Source organism: Halichoerus grypus, chromosome 12 (genome assembly GCF_964656455.1).
Source record: "Halichoerus grypus chromosome 12, mHalGry1.hap1.1, whole genome shotgun sequence".
Taxonomy (NCBI): Eukaryota; Metazoa; Chordata; class Mammalia; order Carnivora; family Phocidae; genus Halichoerus; species Halichoerus grypus.
In genome coordinates this window covers 3989969-4014698 of record NC_135723.1, presented here as the reverse complement: position 1 = coordinate 4014698, position 24730 = coordinate 3989969, and the positions used below count along the sequence as shown (strand labels likewise).

General features: G+C 35.9%; 1 protein-coding gene across 6 annotated transcripts in view; it reads left to right on the top strand.

The window, feature by feature from the left end:
* The window catches only part of ZPBP (zona pellucida binding protein), a 107179-nt gene extending 83438 nt beyond the window's left edge, over nucleotides 1-23741 (top strand). For 4 of the 6 annotated variants that reach the window (XM_036101811.2, XM_036101809.2, XM_036101810.2 and 1 more), the window contains one exon: nucleotides 22400-23741. In XM_036101811.2, coding sequence (XP_035957704.1) covers nucleotides 22400-22494 — 95 coding nt within the window. In that variant the 3' untranslated portion in view covers nucleotides 22495-23741. Of the gene's footprint in view, nucleotides 1-7187; nucleotides 7303-8138; nucleotides 9530-22399 lie in introns of those variants that run through there. The other 2 variants (XR_013443048.1, XR_013443049.1) reach the window with 2 other exon arrangements.
* The last annotated feature ends 989 nt before the right edge of the window (nucleotides 23742-24730 follow it).

Genomic DNA, 24730 nt, shown 5'->3' with positions numbered 1-24730 from the left:
TCTGCAGTTGTTTAACAGTGACCTGAAGGATTTTATTTATTTATTCTGGTGTGACTCTGCTACTGAAAACACTTCATCTTCTTGATTTCCGAAACAAATCTTTCTTTTTCTTCATTTGAGCTATTTCGTTTATTGAATATGGAAATCTAGGTTGACAGTTTTTCTGTTCTTTATACATTTTCCAGTGTTGCCCCTTGTGTTCTAACTTGAATTGCTTCCAATGGGAAGTCTGCTGTCACCTCTGTTTTTCTGAGGATCCTTTAAAGAGTTTCTCTTTATCCCTGCTTGTAAGGAACATACATGTCATGGACCTCGGTGATTCTTGTGCTTGGAGTCTGGCTTTGAGGTTATTGGGTCTGTGGACACTCGGTGCTCTTCAAATTCAGAAAATTGTTCTGCTTTATTTATTCAAATAGTTTTTATTAACCCCTTCTCCTTTAGAGATTCCAGTTAAAAGCCTGTGAGCTTGACTGACATTTTCTCACAGCTTTTTTTATCTTATTTTATTTGAATTCAAATAATTAACATATAGCGTACCATTAGTTTCAGATATAGAGTTCAGTTATTCATCAATTGTATATAACACCCAGTGCTCATTACAGCACGTGCCCTCCTTAATGTCCATTACCCAGTTACCACATCCCCCCACCAACCTCCCCTTCAGCAATCCTCAGTTTGTTTCCTAGAGTTAAGAGTCTCTTATGGTTTGTCTCCCTCTCTGATTTTGTCTTACTTTATTCTCCCCCTTCCCCTATAATCGTCTGTTTTGTTTTTTAAATTCCACATAGGAACGAAACCATATGATAATTGTCTTTCTCTGACTGACTTATTTCACTTAGCATAATACCCTCCAGTTCCATCCATGTCATTGCAAATGGTAAGATTTCATTCTTTTTGATGGCTGAGTAATATTCCTGTGTGTGTGTGTGTGTGTGTGTGTGTGTGTGTGTGTGTGTACCACATCTTCTTTATCTGTTCATCTGCCAGTGGACAGTTGAGTTCTTTCCACAGTTGGGCTATTGTGGACATTGCTGCTATGAACATCGGGGTGCAGGTACCCCTTTCGGATCACTTCATTTGTATCTTTGGGGTAAATACCTAGTAGTGCAATTGCTGGGTCATAGGGTAGCTGTATTTTTAACTTCTTGAGGAACCTCCTAACTGTTCTCCAGAGTGGCTGCACCAGGTTTCATTCCCACCAATGGAGTAAAAGGGGTCCCCTTTCTCTGCATCCTCGCCAACATCTGTCATTTCCTGATGGCTAAAGTTCTCAGCTTTTTGTTGATCTCTTCATAGAGGAAGTTTTCTGTGTGTTTTATTTTGGAGTTCCTATTGTCATCTCTTCACACTTACTCATATTTTCTTTGGCAGAGTTGCATAGACCATTAAGCTTACCCCGTGTACTTTTTCATCTCACACATCTTGTCTTTGTTTTTTTTTTATTATTATGTTAATCACCGTACATTACATTATTAGTTTTTGATGTAGTGTTCCATGATTCATTGTTTGCGTATAATGCCCAGTGCTCCATGAAACGTGCCCTCTTTAATACCCATCACCAGGCTAACCCATCCACACATCTTGGTTTTAACCTCCAGATAACTTAAACGCTTTTTAATCTTCCATGCATTAAGTTTTGAACTTCTTGGAATATTGTTATATTAATTGTTTTAATGTTGTTTTCTACTGGTTCTCACATGGTTGTTCAGAGGAGATGGCAATTAATTTATTTTTGTTTTTATTATGAGTCATATTTTCTTGCCTCTCATATAGTTGATTTTTCACTGAATGCCAGACGTTGTGCATGTCTTGTTGCTTGTTGAATATTTTTGTATTTCTGTGGGGTTTTTTTATTAGTGAATTTTGTTCTGGCACACACAGATAAGTTGTTTGGAAACTGACCATTTCTGATCTTGCTTTTAAGGTTTATTAGGCTGAACCAGAGTTCAGTCTAGGCTAATTATTCCCTGCTATAGTAACAATTTTCTCTTGACTCTGGCCATATGCCTATCATTCATGAGGGTTTCCATACTGACTCATGGTAATATGCACTAAAACCAGCTCTACATTAGCACTGGGGACTATTACTTCATAGTATGGCAGTGGAATCTAAAAGCTCATGTCCTACGAAGACAATGGAAAGCTGTGTGTTTTATGACTAGCCTCAGAAGTCATTTTGTGTCACTTTTGCCATACTCACAAAGGTCTACTCAAGTTCAAAGGGAGGTGACACAGACTCTACTGCTCAATGAGGTCACAATTTAAGAATGTTTAGGATGGAATATATTGTGTTTGCCACCTTTGGAAAAGTCCTTTGTATTTCCATATACATTTTATTTTATTTTTATTTTTATTTAAAGATTTTTTTTAATTTCTTTATTTGACAGAGAGAGAGCACAAGTAGGCAGAGTGGCAGGCAGAGGGAGAGGGAGAAGCAGGCTCTCTGCTGAGCAGGGAGCCCGATGCGGAACTCGATCCCAGGGCCCTGGAATCATGACCTGAGCCGAAGGCAGCTGCTTAACCGACTGAGCCACCCAGGCGCCCCTCCATATACATTTTAGAAGCAGCGTGGCCAATTTCTATTTTTAGTAAGCCTAATAGAATTATGACTTGGAGAGAACGTGGCTTTGTATCATGAGCTATTTTATTTTTTCATCATTATTGTGGTATAAATGACAAAATTGTATATAAGACATACAACTTGATGTTTTAATATATGTATACACTGTGAAATAATTGCCACAGTCAAGCTAATTAACATACCCATCACCTCCCATTATCTCACATAGGTACCATTTGTGTGTGTGTGAGATCACTTACTATCTGTCCCTTCAGTAAATTTCAAGTATGCAATTCAATATTATTAATTATAGTTACATTGCTGTATTTTGATCTCTAGAAATTAATTCATCCTGCATAACTGAAACTATAATATGTTATCATTTCTCCCTCCTACCAGCCCCTGGCAACCACCATTCTACCGTCTGCTCCTTTGAGTTTGACTATTTTAGATTCTGCATGTAAGTGAAATCATGCATTATTTGTCTTGCTCTGTCTGCTTTATTTCACTTAGCATAATGTCCTCCAGGTTCATCCACGTTGACAGGAATGGCAGAATTTCCTTCTTTGTTAAGGCTGGATAATATTCCATTGTATATATAAATCACATTTTCTTTATTCTTTTATTCGTGGATGGGCATTTAGGTTGTTTCCATATTTTGACTAAATATTTGCAAACCATGTATCTGATAAGGGCTTAATCCCCCAAATATATAAGGAACTCCTACAACTCAATAGCATAAAAACAAGTAATCCAATTAAAAAACAGGCAAATGACCTGAGTAGACATTTCTCCAGAAGACATGCTGATGGCCAGCAGGTATATGGAAAGGTACTCAAAATCACTAATCACCAGGGAAATGAAAATCAAAACCACAATGAGATATCATCACGTTATTATCAATAAGACAAGAAGACAAGAGATAACAAGTGTTGGTGAGGATATGGAAAAAAGAGACTCTTGTGTACTCTTGGCAGGAATGTGAATTGCTATAGCTATTATGGAAACCGGTGTGAAGGTATCTGTTTCTTTAGGGCTTCTTAAATTTCTCATCAGTATTTTGTCATTTTTGGTGAGAATGCCTTACACATTTTTTACTCTCTTTTAAGTAGGATTTTTTAATTTAATTTTCAATTGTTTGTTAAAAAACAAATATAAATTTATTTTGTATGTAGGATTTATTTCCTATGACCTCCTAAACTTACTTATAGCAGATAATTTATAGACCCCTCTGATTTGCTATGTAAACAATCATATGGGTTAGCAAATAAAGTATTACTCATGCCTGTCGATCTTTGTACCCCGTTTCTTCTTTCCTGTTGCAGGGGCCTTGAGTAAATATTTAATATAAATTATGAGAGTAAATATACTTACCTTGTTTCTAATCTTAGAAAGAAAATATGCAGCATTTCACCTTGAAGTATAATGCTAGCTGTATGGTTTGTTTTTTGCATGTCCTTTATCAGATTAAGAAATTCCTATTTATTCTTAGTTTATGAGTTATTATGGATGAGAATTGGATTTTGTCAACTGCTTTTCTGCATTAAAATAAAACAATGAATTATATTTAATCTTTAAAAATATTTATTGAACTTTACATTCCTTGGGCAAACTCCACTTCATCATTACATATTGTTGGATTTAATGTGCTAATATTTTAAGGAATTGTGTGATTTATATTATGTATCTTATTATAATTTCTTTCTCAGTTTTAGCAGTCATGAATATGCCAGCCATTAAAAACAAATTGGCAATGTTCTTTCTATGTATTCTGAAAAATCATATATATATATATATACATATATATGATATATGTGTATTATGTATATAAATGTGTGTATATATGATACATATGTTCATGTATGTATATGTAATAATAGTATTTTTTCCTCAAGTATTTCATAGAATTCACCAATGAAACTATTTGGGCTGGGAGCTTTATTTGTGGGGAATATATATATATTTGAGAGAGAGAGAGTGCACGAGCAGGTGGGAGAGGTAGAGGGAGAGAGAGAATCTCAAGCAGGCTCCATGCCCAGCGTGGGGACTGATGGAGGACACGATCTCACAACCCTGAGATCATGACTTGAGCCCAAATCAAGAGTCAGACACTTAACAAACGGAGCCGCTTGGGTGCCTCAGGAAAATATTTTTTAATCAACTTTATTAAGGTGTCATAAATGCACACATTTTAATTTTAGTGTAAACATTAGCACAGTTCAGTGAGTTCTGACATGTCTATTCATGATTTAACCAATACCACTATGAAAATAAAGAAATTTCTATTTCCCTGATTGTTCCCTTACGCCACTTCATAATCACTCACAACTACTTAATAAATGTAACTGTTCATACATTCAACTCTTCATAGGCATTTGGGTTGTTTCTAGTTTTGGCTATTGTAAATAAAGCTTGTATGAACATTTCTGTGTGAGTTTTTGTGTGGAGTTACATATTTTTCTCTTGGGTAAAATTACATGAGCGTTAAGGTGTAGGGTAATATGGTAAGGTATGTGTAACCTGTTAAGAAACTCCCAAAGTTTATAGAATTTTGGTTGGATGATTTTCACACCCATCAGCACTGTATGAGATTTCTACTTGTTTCACATTCTTGCAGTCTTGATATTGTCCATTTTTCACATTTAACCATCTCAATCAGAGTATAGTACGATCTCATTTGTAGTATACCTTGCAGTTACGATACAACTAATGGTACCAAGTATCTTCGTATGTTCTCTGTGAGCACTCATACATATTCTTTTGTGAATTGTTGTTCAGATATTTTCCTCTTCCCTTTTATCAGGTTATTTTTCTTCTAAACATTGACTTATAAAGGTTTATTTATATTTTCTGGAAATAAGTCCATGTATATTCTCTGTCAACTTTCTGAATGGTATCTTTCAAATATCAGAAGTTCTAATTTTGATAAAACTAAGTTTCTCAATTTTTTTCTTAATGGCCCAAAGATATTGTGTTAAATTGTGTTAAATAGGAAATTTCTGCTTACCCCAAATTCATAAAGCATTTTTCCTGTTTTCTTCTAGAAATACTAACTTTGTCTAATGTGGCCTTGATAAACACAGTTACTGTGCTGAGTTTTTTATTTTTAGGATTTTTTTTCATACTTAATCATGTCACATAAGAATAAAGACAGTCTCACTTTTTAAATTAGTTTCCATCCCCTTTGTTTTTATTGCCCCGTTGGTCTGGCTGGCACGTTCAGAAAAGGGCTCAACAGAAGTGGTGGGAGTTGGCATCTTTTTCCTCTTCCCCTTGTCACGACCCACAGGCTTTCCCAATTAGGTGTGATACTAGTTGGAGGCTTTTCAGAGGTGCCATTGATTGATGAAGGAGATTGTCTTCTAGTCCCTGTTTATTTTTATTTTTGATTATGAATGAGATTGAGTTTTGTCATGTTTTTTACACACTGTTGAGATAATCCTATATATTTTTATCTGTTATATTTTATGATGCATTGATGGATACACAGATGTTGAACTGACCTTCATAAGCTAACGTAAACTACAAGTGATCATTTATAACTTCTACGTATCACTGGGTTTTATATGCTAACAGTTACGGATTTTTGTATCTATAATCATGAGAGACTTCAGTCTACTTTTGTAAATATTTATAAAATTTTAGTATTAGGGCACTGCTGTTTAAAAAATGAATCACAATCATTCCCTCTTCTTGCTTTCTCTGAATAGTTTGGGTAAAATTTATATAGTTTTCTCGTGTTTAATTCTTCACTGACGCTGTCTGTACCCACACATTTATTTTTGTTTGGTTTTGCTTTTGGGGGGAAGGTGTGTGTGTGGGGCAGAGATTTATTATGGCTGTTTGGAAACAAATCTCTTTTATATAATGGTATATTTCAAACATTTAGAAATACAGAAAATGATATTGTAAAGAAGTATGTACATATATCATTCCAGCAAATAAACAAGTATGTCATCTATTCAAAACATTTTATATTGTCACTTCATATTCTAAGATTTAAAGCAATTTAAATACAAAACAGCTGAAACCTCCTATAAATTAAGCCTCCACAGTCCATTGTCTTTCCTTTTGGCTCAGATATATCTGTTATCAGAATTTGGTATTTTTATCCCAAGTCAGGATGTTTGACTTTTAACTTTTTTATTGCAGTAATCAATAATGACAGTATTGGTTTGCATGAATACACATTGTCTTCCTTAACTTCTGTAATTTGCTTTGTTTGGGCTCAACATTGATTCATGATTAACTTCTCATTTTAAAATTATACAGTTTAATGACTTGGACATGCATATATCCATGAAACTATTACTACAATCAAGAAAAGGATCTTTGCCACAATGCTGGATTTTGCTTATGCCCTTTTGTAATTGATAGTACTTCCACATTCATTCCCAAACAAATACTGATATACCTTGTGTCATGCATTTTTATAACTTTCTATAAGTGGAGTCGTGCAGTATATAATGTTTGAATACTTTCACTCAGCAGAATGATTTTGAGATTCACCAGTGTTATTGTATGTATTAATAGTTTGTTCTTTATTGCTGAGTAGTATTCCATTGTATGGATATACCACATTTTGTTTATCCATTCACCTGATGATGGACATTTGGGTTGTTTCCAGTTTTAGGCCATTACAAATAAAGCTGCTATGAACATTCCTGTACAAGTCTTTGTGTGGACATATGTTTTCAGTTCTCCTGGGAAAATACCTATGACTGCGATTGCTGGGTCATACGGTAAGTGTATGTTTAACTTTATAAAAAAAAAAAAGCCAAATTATTTTCTTAAGGCTGTACAATTTCATGTTCTACCAGCAAAGTTGGGGAGTTCTAGTTATTCTAAATCCTTTCCAAAGCATAGTATGGTCACTCTTTTTTAATTTTAGCACTTTCAGTGTGTGTGTGTGTGTGTAGTGATATCTCATTGTGGTTTTAATTTTAAATTTCCTTTTAAAAAGATATTTTCAAGTTCCTATTGGATATTGGTATTTCATTTGCACAATATGTGTTTAAATATCTTTCCCATTTTTTAAGTGGTTCTTTGTCTTACTGAGTTGTAAGAGTTCTTAATATAGTATAGACAAAAGTCACTTTCCAATATACAGGTTTTCCCCACTATCTGAAGTTTCACTTCATGCCACTTTACTTTTATGAAAGACCTACCTTAGTTTTTATTAAAGAAAATCCGAGAGGATTTCCACTTCTATGAAGTGGTAGTTGCTTCTTTGCTTTGCACCATTTCAGCTTCCAATATGTTTCCTAGGAATGCTGTGCTTTCAGATAGTGAGGGGAACCTGTATGTGCTTGAGTGTATTCTCCCAGACTGTGGCCTACTTTTTTGTTTTCAGACAAAAACACTGAAGTCCAATTTACTAATTTTTTATCCTGTGGTTCATGTGTTTTTGTGTTCTAATAAACCTTTGCATATTCTAAGATCACAAATATTTTCTCCTGTGATTTTCATTTAGTACTTTTGGGTTGTACATTTAGGTCTGTGGTTCATTTGAGTTAATTTGTCTATTTGGTACAAGGTAAGGGTTGATGATCTTTTTTTTTTTTTTTTTACCATACAGATATCCTGTCCTGGTGATAGCTAGCACAATTTGTTGAAAACTTCTCTTTCTCCATTAAAATGTCCTGGTACCTCTTGTCGAAATTCAGCAGACGATCCTTGTGTAGGCTTGATTTTGCTCCATCCATCCATATCTTTTATTTCAGCAATACCAAAGTGTTGATTGCTGGAACTTCATAGTAACTATTACACTACATTTAAAAAATTGCCTTGATTATTCTACTTTTTGAATTACCATATACAGTTTAGAATTAGCATGCCAGTTTCTACAAACAAGCCTGCTGTGGTTTGAATAGATTGCATTGATTCTAGAGACAAAATTGATAATAATTGTCATCCCAAACACATAGTCTTCTGACGGTGAACATGGTTATCCATCGTCTGTGTAATTATTTTAAATTTGTCTCAAGGATGTTTCATAGTCCGCATATTTTTCTTGGATTTATTCTGAAGGATGGTATAGGGTTTTTTGCTCTTGTTTTTAATAATTTGGAATGTAAATGGAATTGTTTTTAATGATTTAATTTTCCAGTTAGCATATAAGAGTGCAGTTAATTTTTTTTAAAGGAGAATTTTGAAGTGTTTTATTATTTTTTTCCAAAGATTTTATTTATCTGTCAGAGAGAGAGCGAGAGAGAGCAAGCGAGCACAAGCAGGGGAAACAGCAGGCGGAGGGAGAAGCAGGCTTCCTGCTGAGCAGGGAGCCCGATGCGGGACTCAATCCCAGAACCCTAGGATCATGACCTGAGCCGAAGGCAGACGCTTAACTGACTGAGCCACCCAGGCATCCCAAGAGTGCAGCTAATTTTTTTTGAAGATGATATTAAATCATGTATTGTTGCACATGATACTGTATGATACACAGGCTTTATTCCCATTTATAATTTTATCTGATAATACAATTTAGATATGTTATATAGGATATGCCAGCAGTCATATTAATAACCAAATAAACTCTTTGACTTTGCTTGAGTGATCTTTTAATGGTGAACTCCAGGTCACAACTAACTTACTGTGTCAGTTCAACTATAGCAGTGTTTCTGGAGACGTAGCTTCTGTGCCCAGGCAGGTTGTATATAAATTTCGAATGCAACCTGGAATCATCTTGAAGGAATTCTACCTTCACATTGTTGGGGTAGTTTACCAGAATGGCTTCAGAGTAGACTGAGTTTAAGCTACATTTTTACAAAGACACATTCATTCAGCATCATGATCAGACTGTTAAATTTAGCAATCAATAGCATGGGTGCAAAAAAAAAAAAAATCCACATTAAAAGCCATCGTTGGAATGCTTTACACTCTCCATAGAATAGAAACTAAACTAACCTGTTATCCAGTTCATCACAAATACAGTCCTCGAGTTTTTGTCCATGCATGTGAGTATTGTCTAAAACATGTCTCTGTGGCAGCTAGGACCTGGCCACCAGTGTGCTTGGCTGAGTTCATAAATCTCTTGTGACCTGTAGCTCTCCTGTCACTTCTCTGGCTCTCCTCTCCTGCTCAGCTTTCTTTCCTGGCATTAATTAAAATCTTCTGCCACTGTCATAGCTCCTGTTTCTGCTGGAACCACCACAGCCACCTTTGTTGTGTGGTGGTTTGTCAGAACACTGGCCTCTACCGCCTTAGGGGCTAGAGCTTCTGCCTCTAAAATTTCCATTGTTTCTTGGGTCCAAAATGAGAAGATTGATTGTTGTAGTTGATAGAATCATTGTAGCCTTCCTCGCCTCCAGAATAGCTTCCATCATTACCATGTCCATGATAACCATCCCCCCTGGTTCCATATCCACCACCACCTTGACTGCCACCAAAGCCATCTCACTTACTGAAGTTCCTCCGTAACTACCACCGAAGTTTCCAGACCCACATCGACCTCTTCGGCTGGATGCAGCACTAGTCATCTTTCACTTAGATAGGGCTTTTCTTACTTCACAGTTGTGGCCTTCACAGTAGGGTATTTCTGAATGATAATCTTGTCTACGGAGTCATGGTTATCAAATATTACAAAAGCAAGGCCTCTCTGGCCACTGTCTTAGTCATGATTTCAATCACTTCAATTTTCCCATACTTTTCCGAATCTCTTAGGTGATGTTCTTCGGTGTCTTCTTTAATGCCATCAACAAAAATCTACTTCACAGTTACATAGGCACCAGGTCTTTGCAGATGTTCTCTTGAGACAGCTCACTTTGGTTCCACTACTCTTCCATTCACCTTGTGTGACCTTGCGTTCATGGCTGCATCCACCTCTTCTTCAGTGGCATACGTGACAAACAAAACCTCCCGAGTGCTTTGTGTTTGGATCTCTCAGTACTACACAGTCCATGAACGTTCCCCAGTGCTCACAGTGGCTCCTCAGACTCTCCTCAGCTGTTTCAAAGACCAAACCTCCGATGAAGAACTTCCACAGTTATCTGGGCTCTTTGGGAGACTTTGACTTAGTCATGACAGCAGTGGGAGGGGAGACTTTAATGATGCTTGTTCAGTGGCATTCACGGGCAGAAATACTGACCTGGATCATGTGACTCTGTTTAATTCACTGATTAGATCTCGAAATTATTTTGTATACTCTGTATTTTTCTTACATGAGTAAACATATCATCTGCAAGTAATAGCAGTTTTACTTCTTTGTCTTATAATTGTGCCTTTTATTTCTTTTACTTGTTTTATTGCATTTGCTAGTTCCTCCAATGCAGTGTTGAGTAGAAATAAAAACAGGTATTCTTGCCCTGTTCCCAATATTAGAGATAAATAACTTTTACTTTCAAGTATGGTATCAACAGTAGGATCTTCTTAGATGCTTGTTGCCAGTTTGAAGCAGTCCCCTACCAGTCTTGGGTTTTCTGAAGCCTTAATCATGAATAGTTAGTGAATTTTGTCCTATACTTTTATCTGCAACTTTTGAAATAATCATATGGTTTTTGTCCTTTATTATGTTAGTATAGAAATTTGCATTGATTGATCTTCTCATGTTGAAATGACTTTGCACTTCCAATTTCCCTTTTGATATTTTCTTTATCCTTTTGATCTTTCAAGAGAAAATTAATTTCCACATATTTGTGAACTTTCCACTTTTTCTTATGTTACGGATTTCCAGCCTCATTGTGTTGCAGTTATAAATAATTTGTATGCCAGTCTTTTAGGGTCTGTATTTTGGCCCAAAATATTCTCTATCCCAGGAAATATTCCATGTGCACTTGAGAAAAATGGGTATCCCGTCACTGTGGGTGGAGTGTTTTATGAATGTTGTTACGTTTTTTTTGTTTTTTTTGTTTTTTTTTTTTTATTTATTTGACAGACAGAATAGCGAGAGCAGGAACACAAGCAGGGGGAGTGGGAGAGGGAGAAGCAGGCTTCCTGCCGAGCAGGGAGCCCGATATGGGACTCGATCCCAGGACCCTGGGATCATGACCTGAGCCGAAGGCAGACGCTTAACGACTGAGCCACCCAGGCGCCCAATGTTGTTACGTTTAATTGGTTTATTGTGTTGTCAGTCCTCCACTGATCTTCTCTCTAAAACTCTATTCATGGGCGCCTGAGTGGCTCAGTTGGTTAAGCATCCGCCTTCGGCTCGGGTCATGATCCCAAGGTCCTGGGAGCAGGGACGCTGCTTCTCCCTCTCCCTCTGCCTGACACTCTGCCTACTTGTGCCGGCTCTCTGTCAGATAAATAAAATCTTTAAAAAAAATAAATAAAAATTCTATCCATTATTTGAAGTGAGGTAATGAAATTTCTATTACCGTAAAGCTTTGTCAATTTCTCCCTTAATTCTATCAGTTTGCTTTATATATTTTGTGTACCTATTGTTTGTTTTATATATTTTTATAATTGTTATATCTTGGTGAATTCACCCTTTTGTAAGTATGTAGTTTCTTTCTTTTCCTCTTAATAACAGTTTTTGACTGTTCTCTTTAGGTGTATATTAGTACATCAACCCAGCTCTTTTTTCATTACTATTTTCATGGAATATCTTTTTTCATTCTTTCACTTTCAACCTGTTTGTTTCTTTTGATCTAAAGTGAGTCTCCTTCAGATTGCATATAGTTGTATCATGTTTTATTTATTCATTCTGTCAATCTCCAACTTCTGATAGTGGAATTTAATCCATTTATGTTGAAGTAATTGCAGATAGGAAAAGACTTATTTCTGCCATATTATTATTTCCGGTATGTTGATTGTTTTCCAGAGTTCTTTCAGAGTTAACTCTGAGAGTTTTGCTTGATTTTTTTCATATCTTTTTGGTTGGGACAGCCTTTTGGAGCTACCAGTATTTTTGCTAGTATCACTGTCTGTTCATTTTTTGAAACTTTTGTTTCTCTTTATTCTACAGAATGGGCAATTCCTGTTGTTATATCTTCATATTTACTGACATATTCTACTTTTGTCATTATTTTGCTATTAAACAGATCTAGGTTTTTTTTTTTAATATTTTAGTTTTGTGGTCTAGAATTTTATTTGCTTTAGAGCTTCCATTTCTCTGATGCAGTTTTCCAATCTGCTTACTTATTATGGTAATATATGTCCTTGGATACATTTATGCTAGCTGCTATAAAGTCTTTATAGCTAATTACCACATCTATGTTATTTTGGATCTGTTTCTACTGATCTTTTTCCTCTTGACTATGAGTCACAAGTTTTCTGTGTCTTTGAAAATCTAATGTTTATGATATACTAAACTTTATGGATAGTACTATGTAGAGTCTTCTGGTTTATTTTTCTTCTGAAGATTGTTGATTTATGTTTTAATAGTATGCCAGATTCAAAATCTAAACTCTCTCCCCCAGCATAGGTATCATCTCGGTTTAGTCAGCCTTCCAACTCTTGCTTTTTGCTGAGCTTCTTGCAGCGTCATTGACACATGTGAAAGTTATACATTAGCCAGTTATCTGGGTGGAGTTTATATGCAGATTTTAGAGCTCCTGATTCTGTTTCACTGAATTTTTCCCATTACTTTCCATATCTTCTGGTGGCCTAAAAGTCTGTCCTTTTATTTTTTGTAACCAGTGAGACTGAATTTCTGCTTGTTTTACCCACCCATGGGCCACATAGACTGGTGAGTGCCCACTGCAGTGATATAACAATAATTTTACCCAGTAAAGTTCCCCTTCTTTCAGGAGTTAGCATGCCTTCAGTATCTGCCTGCTTCTGCTACCTCTTCAGTGCTTGTCAAATCGTGTGTGCTGCTTTTTCCAGATTTTATCACTTTTACTGCAGATGGATTAATTCGGTACAAGTTAGAATTGGAGTTCTTACCACTTGTTTTTGAACATTGTGGACATTGTGTTTGGTACATATTTTTTGTTTGTATAATGTGGTATGAGTCTTATTGCTTCTTTCTTTCTTTTTAGAAAAGGCTTACCTGCCTCACAGTTATGAAAAAAAGTTTTTCTAGTAATTTATTCCACTAATACCAAAATTTTCTTTACCCTAAGATCTAAAATAAGGGTACATGCCATATATATGTCTTTTAAAGTGTCCTCTCTTTTGTTTTACTGATCTGTGGAAATTACTAAACTTATTAAGTGTCTTGATGTCTAGAGAGGATAAACCACCTTCTTTATGCTTTTTAAATGCTACCAGTTTTGAATTGTTCGTCAAGTTACATAAAAGAAAATTACGGTTGGGATTTTATTTGAGTGTATTGCTGGTATAAATTAATTTGGTTAATATTTACATTTTTGCTTTTACAGCATAAAGTTGGATTTTTGAAAATCCAGCCTGAGAATCTTATAGTAGGCCATTTTAACTGATTCACATTATTGTAGACTGTGTTTGTGAGATTCATTCATATTTTTGTGGTTATAAAACTATCTTTAAAAATTTCTATTTCTACGTAATATTCTATCATATGAATATATAGAGTTGTGTATATCTGTTTCATTGTTTGAAATTGCTTCGTACTTTTGTTTTTTTTTTTGCCATGGCTATCTTTGTTTATATATCCTAGTATCCAAGATTCTTCAACGTCTTTACCTAACACTGGGTTATAAGACATGTAATTCATTAAAATATATCCGTATGCTTTCCAAATTTGGTGTATTAATTAACACTTCTGCAATAGCAACGTAGGAGAAATCCTGTATGCAGTTCTTGGCATAATCACACTTTACATATTTGCAATCTGATGACCCTATGTAATGCATCACATTTTTTAAATTGTGGTAGAATATACATAAGATAATGTTTTAAGCGTATTTAAATGTACAATTTTATGGTATTAAGTACATATACATTGTACAACCATCAGCACCATCCATCTCTAGAACTTTTTCCATCTTCCTCATTGAAATTCTGTACCTATTAAACATTAAGTCTGCAGTCCCCTCTTCCTTTAGTCCCTGACAATCACCACTCTTCTTTCTGTCTCTATAAATCTGACTACTACAGGTACCCCATGTAAATGGAATTAGACAGTATTTGTTCTTTTGTGCTTGGCTTATTTCCCTTAGCATCTGTGTTGTATCATATGTCAGAATTCCTTTCTTTTTAAGACTGAATAATATTCCATTGTATGGATGGACCACATTCCCATTCTCTTAAAATATGTGGTAGGTTACCATGACACATTTTCAACCCATTCCACATTAATTTTCATAGTTTCACATTCTCACATTTGTTTCACATTAGTTCACCTAACACTTACATACCACATCTTTTTTTATTTTATAATTTTTTTTTATTTGAGTATAGTTGACACACCATGTTACATGAATTTCAGGTGTACAACATAGTGATCTGACAAGCTGATGCATCATGCTGTGTTCACCACAAGTGTAGCTGCCATCTGTCCCATACGATGCTATTACAGTATCAGTGCTTATATTCCCTGTGCCGTGTCTTTTATTCCTGTGACTTGTACTCAGCCTTCTCTGTCCCACATGTGTGTATCACATTTATTTTTTATCCATTCATCTGTCATTGGAAATTGGGGTGGTTTCCACCTCTAGGCTGTCGTGAATAATGCTGCAGCAAACATGATGTGCAAATATCTCTTTGAGATCCTGCTTTGAGATCTTTTGGATAAATATTGTATCAGTCCGTTTGGGCTTCCATAACAAAATCCCAGACTGGATGGCTTAAACAGTACAGTTTTTTTCCCACAATTCTGGAGTCTAGAAGTCCAGGTTCAAGGTTTTGGTTTCCCATGAGTGCTTTCTTCTTGGCTTGCAGATGGCATAGCGTGCCACCTTCTCATTGTATCCTCAGATGGTCTTGGTTAATGTGTACAGAGGAGAAGGAGAGCAGGCACTCTGTTCTCCCTTCTTATAAGGACACTAATACTGTCAGATCAGAGTTCCACTCCTAGGACCTCATTTAACTGTAATTACTTCCTAAGAGGCCCCATCTATAGAGAGAGCCACACTGGGAGTTAAGTCTTCAACATACACATTTTATTTATTTATTTATTTATTTATTTATTTATTTATTTATTTTTAAAGATTTTATTTATTTATATGACAGAGAGAGACACAGCGAGAGAGGGAACACAAGCAGGCGGAGCGGGAGAGGAGAAGCAGGCTTCCCGCCGAGCAGGGAGCCCGATGTGGGGCTCGATCCCAGGACCCTGGGATCATGACCTGAGCTGAAGGCAGACGCTTAACGACTGAGCCACCCAGGCGCCCCCAACATACACATTTTAGAGAGGCACACACCTTCAGTCCATATACTTATACTCAGAAGTAGAATTACTGGATCATATGGTAGTTCAGTTTTTAATTTTTGGAGGAGCCACCATACACAGAGGCTGCACCATTTTACATCCCCACCAACAAAGCACAAGGCTTACAGTTTCTCTGCATCTTGGGCAACACTTGCTATTTTACTTTTTGTTTTTTTTTTTTAATAACTTGCCATCCTAATGTGTGTGAAGTGGTGTCTCATTGTGGTGTTGATTCGCATTTACTTGATGGTTAGTGATGTTGAATATCTTTTCATGTATTTATTGGTTATTTGTATGTCTTGTTTGGAGAAATGGCTGCTCAGAGCTTTTGCCCACTTTTTAATTGGGTTGTTTAATTTTTGTTGTTGAATTAGAGTTCTTTATTATTATTATTTTGGATATTAACCTCCTTTGCAAATAATTTATCTATGTTTTTGTCAATATGCTTTTGGTGTTGTATTAAACCACTGAAAATTGTAACGTCATGCATCTTTTATCTTACATTTTCTTCCAAGAGTTTTACAGTTTTAGCTCTTCTGTTTGTATCTTTGATCTTTTTGAGCTAACTTTTACATACAGCTTAAGGTAGGAGTCCAGCCTTGTACATTTGCATATGGATATCCCCCTTACCTACTACCATTTGTTGAGGAGACTGCCCTTGCCTCATTTGAATGATCTTGGTACCCTTGTTCCAAATCATTTAGAGTTTATTTCTTGACTATTTTATTCTGTTTGTCTCGAGCTCTATCTTTAGGCCAGGACCAGACCATTTTTATCATTGTAGCTTTGTAGTGTTAAAATCAGCAAGTATGAGATTTACAGTTTTGTTTTTCAAAATTGTTTTGGCTCTTCTTTGTCCCTTCAGGTTTCAGTGAATTTTAGGATGGATTTTTCTTTTTCTGAAAACATTGTCACTGGGATTTTGATAGAATTTGCATAGAATCTATGAATGGTTTCCAGTAGCATTGACATCTTAACAATATTAAATGTCCCAACCCATGAACATGAGATGTCTTTCCATTTATTTGTGTCTTCTTTTATTTCTTTCAGTACTTTTTAGTAGTTTTTGGTATACAAGTATTATGCCTTGTTGGTTATTTACTCCTAAATAGTATATTTTGATGCTATTGTAAATAGAACTGTTTTTCTTAATTTTCTTTTTGGATTGTTCATTGTTAGTGTATAGAAACACAGCTGATTTTTGCATGTCAATTTTGTGTCTTGTAACTTGGCTAAATTTGTTTATTAGGTCAATTAGGGGGTTTTTTGGTGGATTCTTTAGGGTTTTTTGCATAGAAGATCATACTATCTGTGGACAGGCTAACGTTACTTCTTTCTAATTTGAATTCTTTTTTTTTTTTTTTTTGCCTTGCCCTGGGTAAGACTTCCAATATTATATTAAAAGAAACAGAGATAATAGTCATCCTTATCTTTTTCCTGATCTTAGAGGAAAAGCTCATAGTCTCTTATGGTTATGATACTGACTGTGGGTTTTCATGAAGGCCCTTTATCAGGTTGAGGAAAATCCATTTTATTCCTCTCTTTTAAGTGTTTTTTCTTTAACATTAAATAAGTATCTATTATATTACCAATTACCAAACATGGTTTTAAGTGATATGAGAGGGAATTATCAAAAACACACACAATTTAAGCTTGTGGGAATTTTAGGGAATGTGTAATCTAATGGGATATAAATCTGAACATATGAAAATTTAAGTAGCAGTTAATGACTAAATGTAGTAAGGGCCACATGGGCGATACAGATTTGCTATAGGAGCTCAAGAATAAGGAGAACACAAGATTGAGTTTTGTCACAGTATCCTGAGTGCATTAAGCTCTGCTTACCCCACAGAAATACACATTTCACTCATTTCTTTATAATAATAACTGAAGCTTTGCTAAAAGTTTGGCCAGTGTTTTCTTAAACATCAAAAATTTTGATGTAGGAAGTATCCAAATTTTGTAATCAAGGAACTTGAATCTCAGCAATCTTATGGTACTTGCATGTGTTCATAAAGATACTAAGTGAAAAATTAGAATTTGAAACCAAATTTGACTCACTACAAAACTCTTCTCCTTTTTATGTGACTACTTTGCCTTGTGCTCCTTTACTTATGTTCCTGTGGTATCTTTCATACCTGTTGAGGTATAATTAACAAAATTGTAAGATATTCAAGGTGTACATTGTGATGACTTGATATATGTATGCATGGTGGGAGGATTTCTCCCATCTGGTTCATTAACACCCCCATCACCTCACATATTTATATTTTATTTTATTTTATTTTATTTTATTTTATTTTATTTATCTTTGGTGAGAACCTTTAAGTTCTACTTTCTTAGGGTACAAACTTTCAGCTATAAGGTGGATAAAGTCTAAGGATCTAACACAGTAACTATGGTTGATAATACCCCATTATATAATTGAAATTTGCTTAGAGTTTTTAGCATAACATGATGTTCAATTTTGTCAAATGCTTTTTGTGCAGTTGAGATGATTGTATGGTATTCTTCCCCCCATCATTCTGTTAATGTGATATAAGGAACTGTCCTTGATTTTCATATATCAAACTGTCCTTGCATTTTAGGAATAAACCCTAGGTGACCATGGTATATAATCCTTTTAATATGCTGTTAAATTGGTTTAGTATTTTTTGGAGGATTTTTCCATCAATATTCAGAAGGTTATTATTAGTCCATAGGTTTGTTTTCATATACTGTCTTTCACTTTAGTAATAGGGCAATTCTGCCCTTACAGCATGAGTCCAGAAGTTCTCCTTCTGCTTCAGTTTTTGGAAGAGTTTGAGAAGGATTGGGGTTAATGTTTTTCTTTTTTTTTTAATATTTGGTAGAATTCATCTGTGAAGACATGTAGACTTGGCCTCTTATTTGTTGGAAGGTTTTGGTTCTCTTACGTTTTGTTGTATTTTAAAAAAAATGTTAATAGTGGTTAAGAAGCACATAACATAAAATCATGTGCCTTGACCATGTCTAAGAACACAGCTCAGCAGCCCCAGCTTCACACTGTTGTGCAGCAAGTATCTAAAACTGTCCATAACCTCGTGTGTCTGTTTTTTCTTTTTATTATGTTTTCCATAACCTCTTGAACAACAACTTCCATTTCTTCCTCCTCCAGCTCCTAGAAACCACAGCTCTTTCTATTTCTCTGAGTTGGATTTGTTTAGATACTTCTTGTAAGCAGAATCGTGTACTATTTATCTTTTTATAACTGGCCTCAGCTCACTTAGCATAATGTTCTCAAGTTCCGTCCAAATCACAGTACGTTGCAGGACTTATTTTTTTTAAGGCTGAACGATATGCTGCTGTGTATATATACCACATTTTCTTTATCCGTTTACCCACTGAGGGACCCCTGGGCTCTTTTCGCCTCTTGGCTGTGGTAAGTAACACTGCAGTGAACAAAGGTTTAGAGATGTCCCTTCAGGATCCTGCTTTCAGTTCTCTTATCTCTATATCTGGAAGTGGAACCGCTTGATCATATGGTACATGCATTTTTAATGTTTTGAGGAACCTCCATATTTTTCCTATAGCAGTTGCACCATCGTGCATTCCCACCAACCATGCACAAGGGCTCCAGTTTCTTCACATCGTCACCAACACTTGTTTTCTTTCTTTTTTTTTTTTTTTTTTTTTTTGATAGTGTCCATCCTAATGGGTGTGAAGTGATACCATACTCTAGTTTTGATTTGTACTTCCCTAATAATTAATGACGTTGAGCACCTTCTCATATGTTTGGTCCTATGTGCTCTCCTCTGATTCCTCTGTATACTTGGCTGCTTTTTTTTTTGCTTGTTTTTGAATATCTTCATTTTCTTGAGAGTCCGTCCACTGATTCTTCTGTGGTCCTTTGGTGTTCGGTCATATTCTTCAATCACCAGTCTCTGGCCCCAGGTATCTGGGGGTCTGTCATCACCTTGTGGTTCTCAGAAATGTGCCCAGGACTTCCCCTAGCCTGAGATTTGAACGAGTTCTGAAAACACTGAGACAACCCCTCAGGTGGCCATCGGACAGGTGGCCGATCCCATCTGCTCTGCTCTCTGGTGTGTGGGATGGAACCCAGCACTGGGCTGCCACTCCCCCGAAACCGTGGGTCTGCCCTGGAGAGGAGCCGGGACAAGGTAGAGCAAAAAATGCTACAAATTTTGTACCATTTGGAACATGACTTCTTCTTGATTTTGTGTTCATTTGGTTGCTGTTGATCTTCATCTAATTTTCAGACCTCCTACAAGGTTATTTTAGCCAGTCTCTAGTTGTTTATTTAATATTTCCATGGGGGCCTGGAGCTGTCCTTTTGCTGAAGTCACTGTCAGTATATTAGAGTTTGCTATTGATTTGCATTTCCCAAATTCTTAATTTCTTTGAGCAGTTTTGGTTTGTGTGTGTGTGTGTGTGTGTGTGCACGGCTCAATAAAAACGACGTTAGTCAGACATTTATTTTTTTCTCTTTTATTTCTATTTTTAAATTGGTTTTCTGTCCTCATTGATTTATAGGAATTATTTGTATATTCTGGATGGTATCTATTGGTTATTGCTGCAACTGTGACCCAGTTTTGTTGCCTGACTATTCCTACTTTTATCATTTTTAATTAAGTTCTTAATTTTAATACCACATGTATCACGTTTTATATTATGCTTAATTATTTCTCTTTTTAAGGAAGTATTCCCTATCCTAAATTCATGAAGATATTTTCCTCTGCCTGCTTCCCATTTCTTTGTATGTCAATACTGATCAGTCATCAATGCTTCCTGCTCCTCTTACCAAGATTTAATCAGGTTGCTCTCAAAACTGCAGCTGGGAAATATTCTGCTCAGTGAGACTAAAACCGAGAAGATAATTTTGCTAATCTTCTACTTTAAATTTAAATAACATTTGAGAATCTTTCCTCAATTCCACATAAAAGAGAACATGGCATTTTAGGATATGTCGTAGGAGAGAGTGCTATAGATAAGGACTCTGAGGTATCGCACATACTGTGTTATAAAGATTTAGTAATTCTAAGGACATTTATTAGAAGATCATATTTATTTAAACTTGGGTTTAGATGCCAGTGTCAGTTCTGCTGGTGATACTCGGTGTGAAGTATGTGTGTGAGGACCGCGCAGATTTATGTTCCTCTTGTCCCTGTGTATTGACTTAACACTGATACCTTTTCTCAGCATTTCCATATTTGTGCTTTAAGAAATATTAATATGTGTTTTGAAAGAAAGAGTACCATGATCACACACCTTTGAAAAATGTCACATCATGACAATCTTACCCTGTACATCACCACTTTAAATACTCTTGTTACTGCAGCAAAAAAATCTACTTAACTTTGTTTAACCAGTATTTTTTATCTGAAACATTATTCCCCAAACAAAATATCTATTAAAACCAGAATGAAAAATACCTTCTCTGAGTAATATTTTTGAAAGGGTGATATGAAATTGAATAATGTACTATGACCCAGATCCAAACAATGGCACGTATTATTGATCATGGTGCCAGAAAAAGAATCTTCTCTGATGGCCCATAATAACCATGCCTTAGACGTGCAGCAAACATCTCTGTGAATCCTTGGCTGACTACATTTGCAGTAGGAAAAGGAGGACCAGGATAATGAGAGACCCCAGCCCAGTTAGAGAGCTTGGCGTCACATGGCCTTCATGCGTGGGGGGAGGCGGTCCCACGGGCGACAGAGCATTTATGGAAGGCTTGCGGTATTCTGGAGGCGTTTTCATCTAAGTCATCTGTTCAGTCCTCGCATAATAGTACAGACTTGGTTGTTACTGTACCTGTTTTACAAATGAGGAAGCTAGAACTAAGAATTGACCACTTACCCCGAATCCCAAAGTCAGTCAATGACTGAGAATGTATTTGCCCTTGGAATCTTTCTGCCCTTCTTTACTTTCTGTCAGGCAGAGATCACTGTGGTAACATATTCATTATATACAGTTATCCATATGTTAGGGATGATCAAACTGAGTTAAGTTAGTAATTTTTCCGAAGTTAAACATTCAGCAAGTGACAGAAATAGGACGTGAGGTCAGGAGATTATTAGAAATGAAGTGGAAGCTCTTCCCATATCTAGGGCTATCTGTGCATCGAAGGTGTGGTTCTTAGTGTGGGCCCTCTTTCGCTCTGTGGCTTCTGAGGCAGCCTACCAGGTGACCCAGCTAGCTTTCTCAACTCAACGTTACGTGATCAGTAAAACCGTGTGGGGTCACAGTCTTGGTCTAAGCCGGTGTCAGAGTGAAAAGTTACAACTTGTCACTTATATGAGGTACTTAGAAACACAGTAGAAGGGTTGCTGCTAGGCGTTAGGGGAGGGGGAAATGGAGAGGTGTTTAATGAATATAGACTTGCAGTTTTTCCCCAGATGAGAAAGTTCCGGAAGTTAGTTGTACAACAACGTGAATGTACTTCACGGTGTTGAACTGTACACTTAAGAATGGTTAAGATGGTACATTTTATGTGTATTTTGCCACGATTAAAAACAAATTATAAAAAGGAAAAAGAGTCTTTTTGAAAATGTATCCTCCATGTAAAATTAACTGATGTGGCAATTGAGGAAGCTGTTGCCTATTAACTTATTCTTTCTTCACAGTGGTCTGCAGCCCTGGGTCTTACAACCCCCGTGATGGAAACCACTGCCTTCAATGCAATAGCAGCCTGGCGTTTGGAGCAAAAGCATGCTTATAGGCCATGAGTTTGAGATCGCTAGTGGTTTGTTAAACACAAAAGTATATTTTTGAAATATTAATACATAATAAGTCACTATTATGCCAAAATTAAATATATTAGATTTTACAAAATACGGTGTCATCATTTTAATTGAAACATTGCATGTCCAAATGCTTTACGAATGGAGCACCCACTGATCTTTATACATTAATGCCAGAACTACATACGACTTCAGAATGTTTCTTGGATCACTGTTTTTTAAAAAGGGTTTCAAATATACTCTATTGGTGTTAGCCCAAAAGATTTTTCAGGATTATATTAAAACAGCCCATTCTTTTTACAGTATGTTGACTAATCTCAGGCCACCATATTCTTCCATAATCATTTTAATTCCAGCTTGTTTCCTTCCTTTAATTTTATGAGATTTTATTTCTTCTAGTGTGACCTTTCATAGTTGAAGGTCACTTTTTAAAAAGCCTGTGCATCTTATGGTTGCAACTTTTAGCCACTTCAGTGTAAGGCCAGGTCCCAACAACTTGATGGGTTTTTAATGTAGTTCAGGGTGGCAGTCTTCACCTTTTTGGTTTGGAGGCCTTTAAATTACCTTTCTGACATATTAGAATGGAGTAACCATTGTGTGTGCCTAAATTAACCTTTGAACTTTCACAGTGTGGACAGAGAAATTAGGCAATTTCTTGCCCTGATGACACCTCTAGGGAAAACTACCAAACGATCATCATATCTTTTATTGCTTTCCTTTATCATTAAAGTGTTACATCACAGGTACTTCTGCCACCAGCACCACACCCTCTCTCACACTGGGGTGCTGTGTTTGAATATGAAAAATTACCCAAAACGTCAGGGTTTAAGTACCCGAAAAATACATGAGCAACTTACAGAAGTAGTAGTTTCTCAATTTTTTTATTGTTTCATTTGTATTTGTAACACTTTATATTCTCTTGGACATTCCCTGTTTTTTTCCCTTCATATTTCCTTTCTTAAGACATAAACATTTGTAAATGGCAAATATACACAGGTGGGATCTAGGCACAACTGTGCATTGACAGGGAAAAGTTGACTTGTATCTAGGACCTATTTGACTCTTTAAAATTGACCAGTAATAAGTTAGTCTCTCGTTTGGTCGTGCTGCGGACAAATATTACCCTGGGATTCTCACGTAAGTACAAAGGGAAGTGAAATGACATTTCTTTGTTAGCCTTGATCTTTTTAAAAAATTCCTTGTAACTCATAATCATGACGTAGTTGTTCTCATATGGTTTTTAGAGGTTTTTTTCTTTAAAAATCTTTCTTTGCTGTAGTAAGTCACATATTTGCCATTACACTGTTTGGGTGGGTTGTAACCAGTAAAAGACCTCCTAAGGCTCCATCTCTAAAAGCAGTGCAGCCTGTAAAGCTTTCCGGATTTCTTAATTGTGTCATTTTCTTTAGCACTGCCTGAGTTTGGATTAACTTTTTTCCTGGTATTTAAAAATGCTGAGGAATTTAACTTACAAAACATTTTCGTAGGGATGGACAATACCAGCTCAATAGCTAGTCAGCCTGGGGAAGCAGAGCAGAGTTACAGTGGTGGTGCAATACTGGAGACCGGAGTCCAGTCCAGGAGAGGAGGTGGTCTGCGATAAGAGCAGACAGACAGCAGGGGAGTCGTGGGAGTGAGGCATGGAAGTGTCCTATGAGTGTAAATACCTGCTTCAGTAATTAAGGTAACTGCTTCCTCTGTTAACATGTAACAGAGGAATGTTTTACGTGATGACAGTGTGTAGGGTAAAAACCACAAACTAATCCCTGGGAGAGATTATTGTCATAATGCAGTTCCAAGTGTTTGTTATTTTTGTTTGCATCAGAATAATATCTTACATTTATATAATGCCTTAATTTTAACAAAGCATTTTTTAACATTAAAACAATGTGATGTTTACATCAACCTGCAAAGCTAGGGCAAATATGATTCCCATTTTTTATTATATTTATATATAATATTATATATAAATATTATATAAATATATAATAATTATATATTATATATAATATAATATAAATATTATATTTTATTAATCAGATTTTTTCTTACTGTAAGTGTGTAAATGTGTATTCATTTGGCAATATGTAAAAAGGGCCTCAACAAGGTTGATCCAGGAATGTCACTTGCAGGAAACTATCTTAAGAAAGTAAATCAGAAATCAGGTGGAATGTCATGCCCAATGGTATTGACATCCACATTCTGTAGAACAAT